The following is an 18,757-nucleotide window of genomic DNA, read 5'->3' on the forward strand; positions in this document are numbered from 1 at the left end:
CACTTTTCTCTTTCTTGTTCTGATTATTGAACAGCTCATACATTTCCAACTGAGATGCTGCTATCAGTCATTCACTGCTGTGTAAGTGGGAGAGCAGACTGACAGTGTGAACTTTAAATGTTTTTCAGAGCCAAACACCAAATAGTTTTTTTCCCCTGCAGGTTAGTCAACCTAGAGTGCAAACACCAATGTTCCAGTCCTTGGACAGTGCTAATACAGTTCTAAGAATCTGGTTAATTTGTAAGAGTTTTCTCACTGCTGTGTGCAGTAAAATGTTGTAGTCATGGATAAACCTCCACAGAGAAGTGTAATACATTTAAGCACTTGCGGATGTGAAACAAAGCAAAGGCCTGAACAGTCATCTGATTGTAACTATACATAAAACAATGCACATTAATGATATCTCATTGTTGATAAAACCCTGCACATGTGAATGTATGTACAAATACAAGTTGCAACACACTTGTGAGCCGCACACACACACACACACACACACACACACACACACACACACACACACATACACACACACACACACACACACACACACACACACACACACACACACACACACACCAAGAAGAACAAGTTTTACTGCTGGAAGGAGGGAGGATGCATCCTTTATTTAACCCTTTGTTGTGCAGTAGAAACACCTTCACACTGCAAGTGTTCAGGCTGTGATAAGATACACAAGCATTTCTGCATGATGTAGTAAACTGAGGAATGTTGCACCACCACAGCTGGTTCAACCCTGGCCAGCCGCCCCCACCATGGTTCAACAGAATCTCGTCGTTCCCACATTTCCTCCAGCATCATGGTCACAGAGCTGATCAAGACAGATGACCGGCAGCACAGTTTAGCTCTCTGCTGCTTGGCTGCACAGACTCGCTGGCTGGCTGTCCTCACTCTGCTCGGAGAGGCTGGCTAATAATTTGTCAGCCCCTGTGGGGTATGAGGCCAGCATGTCAACAACGGGCCCAGTGTTTCTCAGGCCAGCGATGGAGATTAGAGAGCGGGCCTTATCCGGCCACTGTGCCGGCAAAGGGGGGAGTAGTGGGAGGGAAAGAGGGTGAAAGGAAGCAAGGGAGAGAGGGTGGTATTCCTGGGTCTCTCTCAGGGAGGGAATCTAGCACAGTGTTTTGCAATAGTCACAGCCATTTGGGAGTGACAGAGGGGGCACTGGTGGCATATTATGTTTGCCAGCTAGAGTACAGAACACTTGCACAAAGTACCCATAAGTGTGCAAGTATCTATTTCTTCATATCACACATGGTGTTCCCTTGATGCAAAGAACGTCTGTGTTTACTCAATCTGAGAGGTGTTGTGCAACAATGTTCCCTTCTTTGCATGTCATAAGGTCAACCCATGGAAATCTACCACGTGTCTTCGGACTCTGAGTGAACCAAAACAAAGCTGTACCAAGAAAATAATTTCAGCATATAGGCAGGTTGACTCCCCTCCGTTATCAGTTGTTCAAACAGCGCTTTGCTACACAATGTACCTGCTGCCAGTGCCCACACAGCTACAGGAAGCTCCACCTTCACCGCCATCCCCAGCAACACAATACGTCTCGTTCTCGAGTTTTTTTCTCACCAGCTCCTTATAATGTAAATATCCCCGATTTGTACAAGTAAAGTGCCAGATTTCAACAGCCCTACAAGACAGATAATGTGAGTCCAAGGGTGAAGAGAATACAATACACACACATGACATCTAGTGGTTGAGCTATATAAATGTACATACAGTGTGAACTACTTTTTAGAGGATTAGTTCATCCAAGTTATGGAAAGACATATTTTCCCACTTGCCTCTATCAAGTCAGGGACATTTTATTTACATCAGAGCAGCACCATTTAATCAATTTATCTACAGCTATTGATAATCGATCATCATTTAAGTCATTATTCAAGCCAAACCTCCACAGATTTGATGGATACATTTTCCTAAAAGGTGAGACTTTGCTGCATCTTCTTGACCTATTTATTGTAAGTTATGTGATATCTTTGGAGACTGAACTATCTGCGGTGTGGTCAAGTTGCATTGTGGGTCATGTAGCTGCCACGTTTTGAAAAGGAAGCAAAATGCATGTAATAAGTGCAACACTAAATTGGTGGTGTAATCTTTTAATTAATTAGTGGAGAAAAATATCTCCTGATTAATTTATGTTGAAAATAAACATTAGTTATAGTTATAGCAGATGTTGTGTGTACATAATTAACCCAAATAACTTTCTCCACGGAATACTCTGCTATTGGTTTTTAGGCAGGTCTCCTAAAATGTACTCAGAAATATGTTTAATCAGAGTCTACGTCTGTCTGCGTATACGGAGGAGATCAAAGTGGATGGGTCAAATGTGTGAAATCAAAAGCAACATACTTATTTTAACTTACATTTTTAGTAGTTACCAACGTCTTTGAGGGTGCAGTTTTGAAACAGCAAATGTGTCACGAACCATATAACGTTGATACACATAGAGTATATGTAGAAATTGAGATTCATTTTCAGTCGAGAGCTTCTATGAAAACAGTTGACATATGTCAACATCTGAGAAATATGTTGCTTTTGCAAAATTCCATTGTATTGCGATTGAAGCAGAAATCAATATACAACCAATATTACAAAACTGAGACGTATAAAAACAACTATTTGCATGACATTTTTTTAATAACCCTGTAATTTTGGGTTAACCAGCATTCATCCTACTGATGACACTCCATTTACCAGGTCTACACCACAACATTATTAACATGTATTTACTGTTCTGAACAATCCAGAGGAAGCTTACTTATTTTAGTAGCAGTAATAATAGAGATTGTCCATGTCCCAATTATTTTTCTATTAAGTGTGTCAAGTTAAAACCTTGAAACAAAACAGACAGGTATGTTTGCGTGTGTGTGATGCTGCTACAAATCATCAATTGAAGTGTTCGTAGCACGACACACAACAAGGCAAAAGGTGAATTCATGCTTGAGAAAGAAACCTGCTTAAACAAAAACAAGATGTTAATCTAAATCCACTGTCTGTATACAAGAACAGAGCAGAAACACTGAGCCAACACAAGATCAAGTCAGAGACTTGGAAGCAATATCAAATGTTTCTGAAAATAATGTTGTTCACATTATTCAGAGAGGGTTGAACCTTAAATCTTGAATTCCCAGCTTGTTTTATAGGAACGATCTGTAGGTGGAACGAGTGGACAGGCTGTACTAAAAACCTTGAGTGTCATCACCGGTCTTCTTACGTCAAGATGACTAACAGGATAGGCAACAGAATGCCGTCTTTATGTCCCTGAACAAACCCTTCCTGTAACTGATATGTTTTTGAAGCAGTCTGGTTCACCTCAAAAGACAGTACAGAAAAGTTGCAATCACATATAATTACAAGTACCTGCAGCAGTGCACAATCCCAACAAACAAAGGTGTTTTGAGATAAATGTTTATTGGTAAATGCAAAACTGTTAGTGGGAAACTTTAATTCTAGATTGTGATATGACATGAAATCTAATGGAAAAAGGCCACATTCAATTAACAAAAAATAGGTTATAAAATGTCAAGTCAATAATTAAGACAAAAGACAAATATATCTATGTAGCATTTTTCCACATAAACAACAACACTTTGAAACCAATGTAAAAAAAATGCACTTGACAGTCAAATCATTAGGAAATGACAACTAAAAGTGTAAGTGGTTGTAAATTCAAGTAACATTAAGGTGTGCAGGGTAATTGCTTTGCACTGACGCTTGCTCTGTCCTGTTTGGCAACTAATTCTTGACCTATTAATCGAATGAGAATCTTGTGTTCAAGTGTGATTCATAAGAATACGTTTGGCCATGTGAGGCAGACAAAACACTTCCTCCATTGACTCTGTTTGGGACTTTGTACGAAAGGGTTTGCTAACATCAAAGAGAAATGCTCAGGAACAAAAGCCAAGTCTTCCATGTATCATACAATGACGCAGGTTTTTGTTTCATCACCATCTATAATTCTGTCATTGTGCTGCAATTAATTAGGTACTGTAACATGTTTATCCTGTGTCATATGATGTTAACTTCATATACCTTATCTTATTGTTCTCATATTTAGCCTTTGTTTGAGACTGTGCAGATTTAAAATATTCTTACTGTACAAGAGGATGCACATGTCATGTAAAATCAGCAGAAAAGAAGCCCACTTTTTTTGTTTATTGTGGGAAAAATATGAATATGCTACAGCTAGAAGCAAAAGACACTATATCAGTGCGTGCTGCTACTTTGAAGGACTGTGAGTGTCCTTGGTACTCCCGTGGACCCGTGCACCCGATACTGCTCAAGATGTGGAGCCGTGCACTTTCCACTATATCATAACATGTAAGGTAGAATTTTCACTTGTTATAAAAACATCTTATGACTTTCCTGAAAAATTACATAAAAAGCATAACAGAAATTGACCGATGAGTACAGTGACTCTGAGCAGTGTTATGTTAACAAGACGGCTGAAAAGGCAGTTTGCACATTTAAATATTTGCTTAAGATTAGTAAAGGCCTTTGAGAAAAGTGTGCTGAATATGTCTTTGACCCTCTGGACAAGACAGCTGGTTTAATTTTGATAATTAAACTCAGTTTTAATTGAGAAGAACCTAATTATAATCTAAAGAAACATTTATGAAAAATATAAGTATCTCACATTTGTTCTTATTTCACCACTTTAATTGTTGTCGGACTATACATGTTAAAACTTGTAAACAAAGAAGCTATGCGGTTTTCAAAGTTCTTCGACCAACACCTTTGAAATAAGTAGCCTGGACCTGTCACACAAATATTACAGCGTGTTCAATATGCTGTATGTCTGTAGGTTCATGCAAATATCTTGGGAGGAAATATATCAATATCCTTATATGGATAACAATCATTTAGTGTTGCATGCAAATGTTCCTACAAAAGCAACACTGAGGTGAATGCAAAACAAATACAGCATTTAAATAAAAACATTCAATACAAAAGATTGTAAACATACATCATATTATGAGCTTCAACTGTATTAAACTTGACACTTATTTATGGTTATAATGTAGGATACATTTTCCCTAAAAAATGACATGATAAGCCACCCACAAAAACTATCATTTGAAAAGTGATAAATGTGAGCTTTTGCTGTGATAACAACTCATGATTAGAAGGTAAAACAGCATTTACTGCGCTCATCTCCCGACAAATAGTTAGACCAAAGAGAATCAAAGAGCAAGCCACAAGCAAATGTCAGGAAAATGCTCCGGAAAGATGAACACCACATGCACGACACACATATACACACTCTCTCTCTCACACACACACACACACACACACACACACACACACACACACACACACACACACACACACACACACACACACACACACACACACACACACAGGTGCAGAGTGAATCCTTCCTTCTTCATTGCATCCCCTGACAAATTAGACAATAGTGTCATTAAAGAAGATGCTATCATTCACAATTCCTTCCGAATTAAGGTTCTATTTTATCTAGATATGATCACAATAATGGTGTAATTAATGCTACAGCTATTACTTTTTCTGATAACATTAGTAAAAAAATATCTTTATTATAAAATGTCATCCCATTTTAAACCACAAACGGAAATGTGTTTGAAATATTATACGGATCATTTGAGATGATTTGCCGTCACTTGGTATTAGACCTCAAAGTGGCCGGTAAGGGGAGGGGCCCATTGAACCAATGTTACTTTCGAGGTTTCAGGTGAGTTTGCATACAACAAATGATGTACTGACACATATGCATGCTGTTCTCATTACTTTAGCTTCAGTCTCTCAGTATCTACATCATGGCTGCACCTTTCACTCTGCTGGTATTGTGCTACGCATTCAGACTGAGCTGCACTGAGAATCCACCTGAATGGTTCCACAACATTTCTACCAGTCTTTTCCATTTGTCTGGGGACATTATGCTCGGAGGGCTCTTTCCCATTAACCAGCTCTCCAGCAACCTCAGCCAGAGGACGGAGCCGAACAACATCAGCTGTGAAAGGTAAGAGATTGTGAAAAACAGCATTTTTGGTAAATAATCACCCTATTATTTGAGATTCTGCACAAATATGTATGTTTTACCCATCTAACAAGGCTTTTACTTTGCTTTTTATCTGCTTGTGGTTTCACAGTTTAGATGAATTTGGACTGGGCCTCGTTATCGTTATGAAATATGCAGTGGATGAGATCAATGCAAACCAAATTCTACTCCCTGGCATCAAGTTGGGTTATGAAATCTATGATACATGCAGACAATCTGCCGTCATTGTGAAGCCCACCATGTCTTTCCTCACTGAAAAATCGAACAAAACGCTATCTGTGTTGTGTAATTACACAAACTATGAGACCAGCATATCAGCCGTGATTGGTCCTCTTACCTCAGAAATGGTGTCGGTCATTGGAAAGCTCCTGGGATTCTTTCTGATGCCGCAGGTTTGGCAACAAACACATTCACGTCCTACAACGCAAGCTGTATCATAGAGAAATATTAATTTGTTCTTCATTATTGTCAATCAGTAACTGCTTTGTCATTTTTTACACTATAATTAAATAAAGAACAACTGCCCACTTGCTGGGCAATTATCTGCAACCGCAGTAAATGTGCATCAGGCCTTGTATTTCAATAATGGAGAATCAGTGGGGTAAAATTCAAAGGTGGTGTAATACAACCTTTCTCACTTCAGGTAAGCTTCGGTGCCACCAGTGACAAATTCAGTAACAAGCTTCTCTACCCGTCATTCTTCCGTACGGTGCCCAGTGACAAATGGCAAGTGGACGTCATGGTGCATCTGCTGAAGCAGTTCAACTGGACCTGGGTGGCAGTGGTGGGCAGTGGAGAGGAGTATGGGCAACGAGGAGTCCAGGAATTCTCCAAAGCAGCAGAAAATATGTCTGTCTGTGTGGCCTATCAGGGACTGGTTCCAGTGTATACTGACCCTGAATCAGCGATAGATACCATCATCAACAGTATCATAGCAACCAAAGTTGAGGTGGTAGTGGTCTTTTCTGTCCCAGTGCAAGCTGAGATCTTTTTTAAAGGGGTTAGTAAAGCACTTTAGACAAGTATTACATGTACTTGGTGGATAGATTGTATTCAATTCACTACCAATGATCCAATCCAATCCAATCCAGGTCATCAGGAGGAATATAACTGCTGTGTGGATTGCCAGCACAAGTTGGGCCCTCAGTACTCGACTGACTACGCTCCCCAATATCCAAACAGTCGGCACAATCATTGGATTCATGGACCAGACACAGAACCTGGACCTGCTCACTGCCTACACAGAGAAGCTCTTCAGCAAACTGAGTGAAGAGAGGGAAAAGACTACTCCTCGAGCACAAAATACCACAGGCTTTCGTGACAATCCCTGCCCACAATGTTGGAACCTGTCACCTGCTAATATTAGCATAATGACATCCTCCAGTGTAAAACGCACAGCTTTCAGTGTGTATGCTGCCATCTACAGTGTGGCACAGGCCCTGCACAACCTGCTGGGTTGCAATTCAACTGCCTGTATGCAGGTCCCTAAAACCAAAATCCTTCCCTGGAAGGTGATTTATTTTTCTTTTGGTGTGCTATATAAGTGATTTTGATGTTTTAACAACATTGAGATTAATTTAAGAATACAATCTTCTTTTGCAGCTGTTGGAGGTTTTAAAGAATACTTCTGTAGACCTAAATGGCACACATTTAAAGTTTGACAGTGATGGCAACCCAAACATCGGATACGATATGATTGAGTGGGTCTGGAAAGCTTCGGGTTTAGACTTTGTAGCTGTTGGAAATTTTAATGGTAAACTGTCCATCAACAAAACCCTCTTCAAGTGGCACACTCCAAATTCTGAGGTAATTTCAGCAATCTATTAAGAAATCGTCATAAACTTCTGAACGTGTATACTTTAAAAACTTTGTGGTTTATCTTCCACCTGATCGTAATCCAGTTTGGTTTCCTGAAATGTTGTAATTGTTACCATAACAATCTTAACTTTAATGGCACAACTTTTGCAGGTTCCTCAGTCCACCTGTTCAGCAAAGTGTGAGGAAGGCCAGGTCCGCAGAGTCAAAGGCTTCCATTCCTGCTGTTATGATTGTATCGACTGTATGGCAGGAACCTACCAGAGAAATGCAGGTAATGTGGTATCTGTCAAATACTTGATCCTTATTTAATGTAATAGTGGAGCATTTCAAGAAATCTTTTTTGCTAAACCAGCGGCTAAATGAGAAGATTCATATCACTCTCAAGTCCGTAAGGTAATTGAAAGACTGCAGCCTGCAGCCAGCAGCCGGTTTGTTTAGCTCAACATAAAGACTGGAGACAGCACAAAACAAGCTAGCTTGGCTCTGTCCAAACATAATCTGCCTAAAACAACTTCCCATTTTCCCGTTTCAGTTTTTGAACAGATTTGACAAACAATTTAACATGTTACTTAGTGAGCTTTGGAGGTGCTAGTAGGCAGATTTGTATTACATTAAAAAATAGCCAGGCTATCTGTTTCCTCCTGCCTCCAGCCTTTAGTGCTAAACTAAGCCAATCAGCTGCTGGCTGCATCTCCAAATGTAATACACAGACATGAGAGTGGTAGATGGTGTGCCTGTTAATCAAACCAAATGTCATGTTGTGTTTTCTTACTTATAGACGACATCCAGTGCACAGAGTGCCCTGGTCGTACATGGTCTTCTGACCGCAGCAATATTTGCACTGAGCCCATCTTTTTCTTTTTGTCCTGGGACACGGATGAGGCTCTGGAAATTACACTGGCTGTGGTGCTGCTCCTGGTATGTCAGATTTCAGTGGGTGTTGTGTTCCTGAAACACCGGAGGACCCTGTTGGTAACAGCCTCTGGGGGAGCCCTGAGTTTTGTGGCTCTGCTTAGCCTGATGGGAGCTTGCCTCAGTCTGCTGCTCTTCCTGGGGCATCCAGGGGACGTGGTGTGTCGTATTCAGCTGCCCCTTGTCTCTATTTTCCAAACAGTGGCCCTCTCCATTATCACGTCCATCTCACTGCAGGTAAGGAATGACAGATAAAATACAATAATGTAGACAACTGTTGGACAAAATAAGAGCACACATTGTAATCTGGTTGAAAACTTTTCTTTTTAAACAGATCCTGTACGTGACTGAGTTCCCAAAGATGGCCACAACTCACCTGCACATACTAAGAGGCCCTGGAAGCTGGCTGTTTGTGGTGGCCTGCTGTGCAGTGCAGGCTGGTCTCTGTGGCTGGTTTGTTCAGGAAGGGCCTTCGCTGTCAGAGTATATGGCAAACATGAAAATAGACTTTGAGACAGCATTTATGGCATGTCCAATGTTACCCTTGTCTGGATTTGCTGTAATACAAGGTTTTAATGGCGCAATGGCCCTTATATCATTCATGTGCACCTTCATGGCAGCAAAGCCACTTCATCAATATAACCTCGCCAGGGACATCACCTTTTCGTCTTTGTTCTACTGTGTGATTTGGGTGGCCTTTATTCCAATCTACATAGGTTTGAATCAGAAGAACAGTACTATAGTCCATGTTTCTTTCACCCTGGCAGGCAACTTGGGATTAGTGGCAGCCTACTACTTCCCAAAATGTCACTTGCTGTTGAGAAAGCCTGAGCTCAATACAGCAGAGCACTTTTGTACCTTCCTGGAGGGTGCTCCAGTAACACAAGCTCAGGAAGAACCACAGCCACAGACAGAGGCAGGACAATAAACTTAAGTGCAGTTTTATAAATACAAACTCAAGGTATTTCTACCAGTCATATCTTGTAAATTGTACATCTGCATGCTTTATATGGGGACAGAATGTAACTGAGTGTCACAAACTAGTCGAGGCCGACAGTATGGCTCCTATAGTGTAATATGAATGTGTTATGGTGAAAAAATAACTTAATTTTGCATTTTGTAATTTTTCCATTATAATAAAGGGTAAAAATGTCTTGTTAACATTACTAACATTGCCATGTCTATACAATATAAAGCAAGTTGGAGGCTTGGAGGCCATTTTAACTACATATCCTGTGGGGTGAGGGATGCACGGTGGTGTAGTGGCCATAGCACTGTCACCTCACAGCAAGAGGGGCCAGGGTTTGATCCCCGATCAGTGAATGATGACAACAACAGTGATAGTGATGAAGGTGCAGTGATGATGTGATGATATAGTGAAGGTAAAAAAAAAAAAATCTCTCTATATTTTTTAACTAACATTATTTATTGCCAAACAATCAACACATGCTCATTCTTCCACGTAGACATGCGGGGATATGAAATTATGTAGAAATACAATGTAAATATGTGCTTTAGATTAAATAAACCATACATATCAAATATCAAGGGAAACACTTTCACTCTGAGTGTTCTTACTTATTTATTCATATTTAAATATTTATTGTAATGTTACCCTGCTATGTGCTTGCATAATAGAATGTGTATATAATATGTATATAATATGTATAATAATCTTACTTACTTAAAATACTCTTACTTTTGTTTCACCTGATTTTGCTTTTTACCTGTTTATTGATTCATTCACATATACAAAACAGGAAAACGACTTTTCTTTTCCTGTTTATGGATTCATTCACACATAAAAAAAATAAAAATAAACGGGAAGACGGCTTTTCTTTTCCGTTTTTTAAAACAAATTCTCAAAACGTACTCGGACCTCTTTACTCAACCTGGCCATGCGGGACTTCCGGTCCCAGGACACTTAGCAACGGTTGCTAACAACTCAGGCTGCAGTGAGCCTGTGTCCTGCGTGGTGGCACTGGGGGGTTTATTTATTAAACATTAAACTGGTGAGATATATTCTTATTTGTCCTTACAAGCATTTTAGACACCTTTCATATGCTAGCTAACTATAACCAAGATACATATTTCAAGTTGTCCATAACAGCTAGCAAGAATCATGGCTACTTTGTTTGGTTTAGCTAACTAGTTATCTAACCCTGTGTTATTAATGCGCGTTGTGGGTATCCTCGATTTGAGGACCTGTCTGTTTTATAAATTAATATCATGCCTTGGATTAGCTGTTCTGCGAGTAAGATTATCTTGCACCTAGATTTAAATACCGAGGTTTGATTGATATGTTCATGTAGCATTTCCCCACTTAAACTACCACTTAATAATAGGTTACTTGTATTTCCCCTCCAATCCTAAATCGTACTCTTGTGATGTAATATGCTGACCAAGATAAATGTTAATCGAATGCTGCTTCCAGATAATCAATGAAAGAAAATATGTCTAACTAATTTAGTCTCATTTAGCTTGAGGTTTGAAAGATGAATATGAGATTAGGTTGGAATTAAGTTAATGGTCAGAGGAAAATTACATTTCCACAAGTCATTTTCACATGTCAATATTTTCCGCAAACAACGTCAATTTACTTTTCATCTTTTCCCTGGTAAAGCCCAGTGTAACCATGTCACGTGGAAGATTGGCCACTAGTGCCCGCTCAGACAACAGTGAGATGGATATTGATGGTACAGGTAATGTTGGTTATGTTGCTATCAACTAGATATTGATGCTCTCTTAGTAATAACATTTTGCCAGTTGCATGGTTGAAACAGTTATAATGTGCATATGATTTTTCTTCAAAGCAGAATCAGAGATAGCAAAACTGCAGAGACAGTTCAGAATCATGGAAGGAGATCGGCAGGCTTACAACATTCAGGCCCGGGAGCAGATCCGCAAACAACAGTGAATAAGCACTACGCCTACATCACATTGTCAACTCTGTATGTGTGGGTTTTTTTATTTGTCTGATTGGTTGTTATTGTGATGTGGATGAAGGCACGAGATAGAGAAGCTACTGAAGGAGAAGGAGAACCTGCATAGAAACCTTGGTGCATGTAAAAGCTTGTCACGCCAACATCAGGACAGTGAGGACACTCAGAGTCTTCGTGCTCTGCTGGAGCAGAGAGACGTGTTAGAGGAGGAGCTGTGGAGCGAAAAGCAGTGTCAAAAAGAGCTAGAGAAAGAGGTGAATTTTGTCCGTTCACTCTATATGATACTATACATTTCATGTTTACTGTTTTTTTGTTCACAAACCACAGTTTATGTCATGTGTCTGTAATGTCATCAGATTACAAACACTGAGTTGAAGCTGGCAGATTTGAGGAAAGGGGAGGTCAGTACTGGGGATACACAAAAGTCTGAGTTACGGCGGACTCAGAAGGCCATACGCACTCTGGAATACAAACTGGACAGAGTGAGTTGTGAAAGTCATTCTCACAAAATACCTTGAAAAAGGATCTCCAAATATGATCATGTTATCAAGTTATATTGTTGTTCTTGGTCAGTTTCTACAGTGCATAGCATATCTTCACAAATACTTATTTTATATTTATTTTTAAGTTTGTTAATGGTCTATATCCCCTCCAGTCCTTGACTCGCTTCAATGAGCAGCTGACCAAAAACAGCCACCTGAGAGAGGAGCTGCAGACACATCATATAGAGCGCATCCGTTTCCAGCAACTACACAACAAGCTGGATAAGGTCAGAGGTCACACTATACATGATTCAAAGACATGTTCGCAAACTGGTTATCCACACGTCGCTGTTGTTTGTGTGTTGTAGGAACTTTACGATGTCCGCAAGAAAATCGGAGAAGTTGTCAACCTGTCAACTGTTGCCTACGATGCCAGGTCAGATTTCAGACGGTTGTGTAATAATATTTATTACACAAATCAAAATGATATGCACGTCATTATCTTGGTTTTTGGATTATTTATAAACCTTTGTACTTCAGGGTGGAGGCTCAGTCCAAGATGACCATGATGAGGGAGAAGGCAGTGAAGGACCTCGCCCAGTACAACATTGAGATGAAGGAACTGGAGAGGGTTATTGCACATGAGTTCAGCCTGAAGGAGTTTATGACCACCAAGTACAGCGAGAGGAGCGGGCAGGATGAGGGCCATGAGATGGGACACAAACAACGTAAGAAACAGCCACTGTGTTGCAGCTAATATTGCTGTTTGGACAATATTGCTAATTATGATAATGGCAAAACTGTTAGCGACGATAATAACGCTTGGCAGTGATTATTCAATGTGTATTCTGTGGAGAGTCCCACCAATTATCAGCTTTTGCTTTATGAATGCCCCGGCATGGTCTTATGCGATATCCAATGTGGTCTACATGTAATACAAATATAAGATCCTTATAACATTATCTTAAGATGATTCAAAAGCCTGATGTAGCCACATTAAGAATGTGAAAAAAGACACAATAACTTAGAACCCTGGACAATGCAGATCTCAATTTTATGTAAAAACATAGAGGAAATGTGTTTGACTTATCAACATCTATTCATCATTCCCTGTCTGTGCCAAACTGTATACTGGCAAAACACCATAGCATTGCAACTGTACAGTCTGTCCTGCCAGAGAGTCCTTGAACAATGTGTTATTACGTGGCCCAAGTAACCATAACAGAAGACAGACACGCCATATGAACAATTAACAAAAGAAGCTTTATTTAAGAAATTAAAGCAATCTACACCAAATCAAAGGGTTAACTTAAGTCTTTGAAACATGGGGCGTGGTTATTAGTGTGCTTGAATGGAAGATGTGGGTGCGGGTGTTGAAAAGGTACATGAAAGCGATACAACAGAGTATAGCAGCATAACCAAACTGCAGCAGAGTGGATGGTCAGCCAGAGAGGAGGCAGCCAGCTGCAACCAGACCTCAATCACCCCCAGGTGTTCCCAATTGCTCTAACGATTCTAAATGATACCAGAGGAGTCATCACAACTGTGATAGAACCAAATACTACACTTTTCACAGCATGTGTTAACTTGTTTCAGCCACTAGGAGTCAGACATGGGGACTCACTTCAGTCACGCACACAATAACTTGAGACTTGACATGGACTTGCTAAAAATGACTTGTGAGCATCTCTTGCCTTGAGAGGCTAGAGGGATGTGTTACATTATCGTAGATTATACGATGTTATTTGGAGACCCAGTGTAATTATACACACTAACCATAACTGTTACTGAAAAATAGGTGAGGCTTATTACTGCATGCCCAATAATGTTAATGATATTCCTGTTACCCTGAGTAATCTTAGTCTTCTATATTGATTTTTTTAAATTTAACTGAAAGGAAAATTTTTCATTGTGTGTGTGTGTGCAAAAATTTACTTGGGAGCATCTCTGCCAGTAGCAGCACTGATTACAAAGGAAAAATCACTATAAATGAGAGTTTGATGTACAGATTTTGCATTGTTGATTTAGGCTGGTCAAAGGAGGAATATGTGAATACCGCTAAGAAAAAGGCCTGATCCTGATGCTGACAGAGTCAAGATCAGGATCATCAGAACCGTATATATATATATATATTTTAAGTTTTATATATATATATATATATATATATATATACGGTTCATGATGATCCTGATATGAAGGTGCTTGTTTGTCCAAGTGTCAGAGATGAAGGAGCCGAGGAGGATGGACTCGGGGGAAGAGTTGCTGGATGCTCTAGAGGAGGTGTTTGAGAGGATCCAGACAGTGACAGGGGAGGACAACCTGGACATGCTGGTCACCAGGTTCATCCAGGGTACGTCTTACCAACATAGACTGTTTCAGACTCTCTCACATACACACAACACGACACAACACAACACTTTTTACAGTCCTTTTGGCTCTGAAACTTGTCTTCATCATTTAAGTTATGACAGGATCTGAGTTACAAAAATGTATGTTACTTGTATATTTGTTGTTGATTTATAAATAATGACACCATAATTACATCTCTTTTCTTTGACAAAATATTATATTATATTTTATATATATATATACACTTTTGGAGGAACACTCAGGCTAAATCAATTGTACGTCCCACTTTGTAATAATCAGTTTCAGTTGAAGAGATTTAAATGTGTCTCTCTGTTGTATTGCTGTTTTGTTGTGTAGTTGAAGACCAGAACTTTGCGCTCTTCAACTTTGTTAATGAGCAAAACAATGAGGCAGAGGCACTGAGAGATCATATTAGCAAGGTGAGTGTTTTCTTTATCTAATCTTTCGGTTCACAAAATGTACCGACACTCCTATTCAGTGCAACAATAGAGCAGATATCCTTAATTCCTTGTTCACAAAGGTTACAAGCATCCAGTATGAAGGTCTTCAACATCCAGAGTTATACAGTTCTTACACAATTCTAGGAACTTAAATTAAAGCGGTCATTTATATAACTGCAGTTAGAGTGAGTGAAAGGGAGCATTTAGAATTCAGTGGTGTTGGTTCACACCAAGTGTATATATGTATTTGAATGTCAATGTGTGAATTTGCAGACACAAGCAGAGATACAGCAATTTCGAGTAGCAGGTTTGCAACAAGAGCAGGATCATCGCTCTCTGCTCAGAGACAGTGAGGAGCAACAAAAGGAAAGCGAGTCTCAAGCTGAAGACTACGAAAGCCAAGGCAGCATCATGCGCAAAATCCTGGACCAGATCAAAACAGGTTTGGCATACAGCGAGAAAATATATTAATATTATATTGTAATAATATTATATTGTATGAGACAATGTATTGTCTCATACTATATATATATATACTATATTTTGATATCCTAATATTGCAGAAATGTCTTTTCCTGGTTTTAAAGGCTGCATTAGTAGAGTCATGTAATTGTCTGATTTACTAGACTGTTCTATAATTTGCCTTAATCCACTAAGTCATTATATCCACATTAATGATCACAATTTATCCAAAATCTCAGTGTCATGAATATTTTGTGAATGCACCAATAGTTAACCCTACAATCTCATTACATAATGATATCTAAGTATTAGGTCCAAAATATTGTGATGTTGTATTCAGCTCATAACCCCCAACCTTAGTTTGGCAACAATTGATTTCAGTTTTATAATTCGTAATTATAGGGGAAATAGGAACAACGTTCTATTAATTTCATTTGAATTAATTAATTCCAATAAATAGGCAGCATAACCTGCAGTCTTTTAGTCTGTGTTCAGCAAGTTGGATGAACATGAAAAATGTGTCTTCAGGCAAGCATGCAGTTCAACACATACAAAGAACAATATCCAATAGTGAATTGATAATCGCTGAATAATTACATGGGTTCGATTTGAGCAGTTCTTTCAAGCAAAACCTATTTTCCCTCAAATATTTTTTACAGGAAACGTTCCTTAAACTCATCAAAACATTACAGATATATAAGTATACATTTCAATCACACATACGCAAACACAGACTCCTTAATATGGTCTTTCCCATCTCACAGGGGTGAACAGTATCTTTTCTAAAATGGATTGGGACCGCTCAGGGATCGAGGATATACTGGGCTCCTCCACAGGGATCAGTGAGAACAACATCATGTCCTACTTGGGTCTTGTGGAACAGAAGACCAACGAGCTGCTCACCATACAAGCTTTCCTCAATTCTAAAGTAACCTGTCAGCCTGTGGTTCTGTCTTTACTTTTCTTACAAATGTTCCTGTTGTATTACTTCCATGTAATGTAATGTGTCTCTGTATTTGTGACTTTTGCAGGATCTAGAAAAGGACTACAATCCAAAAGATTTGGCCAAATTCCTTTTGGGTCAAAATCCAGAACTGCTTCAGCAGAGTGTTAGCATTCACCCTGCAATCAGCAGGTTGGCCTTTTATCCATTCAATTTCATACCCATGTGTTTATAATGAGTAAACCTATACATACATTTAAACACCTTGAACATCATGTTGATGAGTGTGTCTGTGTTGGTTGGACGTCACTCCTCAGTGTGGAACATGATGCTGAAGAGTCTCCTGTCACTGATGAGGAAGAACGACCACTGTCACAGGGGGAACTTCGCAAAAGAATATTAAAAGGGGTTAGTGCAACGCTAAGTGTCAATCATGGACTTGATGATTGTTTATGCTTTTCATCATGATATATTTGTCCTGTACTTTGTTTATTCTTCTGGATATGAATAATAGGTTCTGCAGAAAGAGAGTTCAGCCCGGCAGGCAGCAACCAAAGCCTCAAAGATCAGTCAGCTGTTTGATGGCAGACAACGCTCGCTGGAGGACGCACTAATCTGACACATTGACCTGATGTTTAAAATGGAATCCTCGTCATCTGCATCTGAAGGGCTTCCTTTTATTGTGAAGCTTAATATAGATCAATGAAGGCCACGGCCGCTGATGGAACCAGCCTGATTGGCCATTTTTAAATGTTGCATTTAAAGCTTAATTATGTTATGTATGTCATCTTTTATGATGAATCATTAGCATTGCCTTTTACAATGCCTGTATGTTGGTGGGATTTGTTTTGTTGGAACTAATTAGGTTTGGAGCTATAAAGATGCCTTTTCAGATTCTGGTAACCAGCTGTCCTTTTGATGTGGGACTTGCCATCTGGCTTTGACTATGCAATCTGGTTGCAGTATAACCCTCCTGCACTGGCAGTGTTTCATTACATGATAGTTGCTGCTATGCTCAGACGGAAAGGTTGGGGGCAGCAGAACCTTTTGTAATTCTAATTGGCATGCTGAGCCCTTGAGTCTGTGTTTCCAAAAAGGACATGAGCGTTTAGTGCTTCACTGTACACAGATTTTCAACCAATTTTTGTTGCCGGAATAATGCGCATTTTTCTTAGATGTGTTTTTCTGAATCATGCTCACTTATTCATATTCATGTGATCAAATCAGTGTCATTTTTTAAATAAACTGTCACCTTTCCATTGAATTAGTTATCTATACACGACAATTTTTAACATCAGCCCTTTTTCATGCTCAGTCAGTGACCTATTTGTAGAGTAGGCTTGCCATATTATCTTTATGTGTACCAGTAATATCAGGAGTGTCTGTATCTTTAGGATAAAAAAAACTTCACTTTGATCCTCAGGAGTTTCAAATGTCATGTTATCCAAGCATCCTGGGGCGAGCCTCTGGTCTGGAAAAGATGGCAGTCGCTGCTGCAGAGAGCAGCTTCCTCTGTACAAATTAGAGCATCGGGATGGGGAACTTATTTTAGGAAACAGGTTTTTTTTTAACTGTGAAACAATTAACAAAGGGTGTTGCTATATTTAGCTTTAAAGGTCACCCTGATGCCAGCATAGCTTCGTCTTTTTTTTTTTCATTGACTGTTCACGGAAATAATTATTTGTCAAGTGTACCTGTCCAAACAATAAAGAGACATATGGGTCATTATGCTAACAACCTATACTGACTTGTGTGGTTTTAATTAGCTTATCTGTATACGTTTTTTTTCTTCGTTTTTGACATCAACGATTTTGGGAAATTAAACTGTTACTCTGTAAACATTTATGACTGATTGACCAATGACTCGGTTTGCTCAGGATAATCCTCCTGGCAGTCTCAACTGTGTGGCTATGAAAACAGATTATCAGAGATAAAAGAGCGCGGTGGAAAGGCAGACGGGTGGCGATGGTGGGAGATGAGATGGAGGAGGCTGCTTTCTTTGAAATTCTACTCTCACTTAGCCCCCTCCACTCCCAACAAACGCTCTGTGCACACGGCTCTCTGCATTGCCATAGAAACCTTCCTTTTAATCACAACAGAAACCTCATTTCCTACTGCTGACAAAAGAGTCTTCATTGCTTGTAGAGACCGCCTGCATCAGCCATTTCCAAGGCCCGCCTCCTTCTGCAGGCTGTACCTACCAGCAGCAGCAGCTTTATTTACCCTTCCCTCTCCATATAAGCACATGTTCCACATTTTCTCTTCCTTTAGCTTAACAGTTGCCTAATTTTCTTGTGCACCTTCTGCTTCGCACCTTATCATTT

The 18,757-nt window shown here is 39.6% G+C and overlaps 2 protein-coding genes across 2 annotated transcripts; both read left to right on the plus strand.

Moving 5' to 3' along the window:
• Positions 1–5,786: 5,786 nt before the first annotated feature.
• tas1r3 (taste receptor, type 1, member 3) lies at positions 5,787–9,722 on the plus strand (the record flags this gene model as incomplete). Its single annotated transcript, XM_079218505.1, has 8 exons — positions 5,787–6,025; positions 6,156–6,456; positions 6,708–7,064; positions 7,156–7,575; positions 7,667–7,870; positions 8,033–8,153; positions 8,661–9,031; positions 9,129–9,722. The coding sequence occupies exons 1-8, from the start codon at positions 5,823–5,825 to the stop codon at positions 9,720–9,722; spliced, it is 2,571 nt and encodes an 856-aa protein (XP_079074631.1). The 5' UTR covers positions 5,787–5,822.
• Positions 9,723–11,429: 1,707 nt separating this feature from the next.
• Positions 11,430–17,087, plus strand: odad1 (outer dynein arm docking complex subunit 1; the record flags this gene model as incomplete). Its single annotated transcript, XM_079218418.1, has 14 exons — positions 11,430–11,496; positions 11,611–11,707; positions 11,801–11,990; positions 12,093–12,218; positions 12,392–12,505; positions 12,587–12,654; positions 12,759–12,946; positions 14,434–14,568; positions 14,925–15,007; positions 15,302–15,470; positions 16,255–16,418; positions 16,522–16,625; positions 16,751–16,841; positions 16,948–17,087. 14 exons carry the CDS (start codon positions 11,430–11,432, stop codon positions 17,050–17,052), a joined length of 1,701 nt encoding a protein of 566 aa, XP_079074544.1. The 3' UTR covers positions 17,053–17,087.
• Positions 17,088–18,757: the final 1,670 nt, after the last annotated feature.

The sequence above is a fragment of the Taurulus bubalis genome, assembly GCF_910589615.1.
Source record: "Taurulus bubalis genome assembly, chromosome: 5".
NCBI classification, from domain to species: Eukaryota; Metazoa; Chordata; class Actinopteri; order Perciformes; family Cottidae; genus Taurulus; species Taurulus bubalis.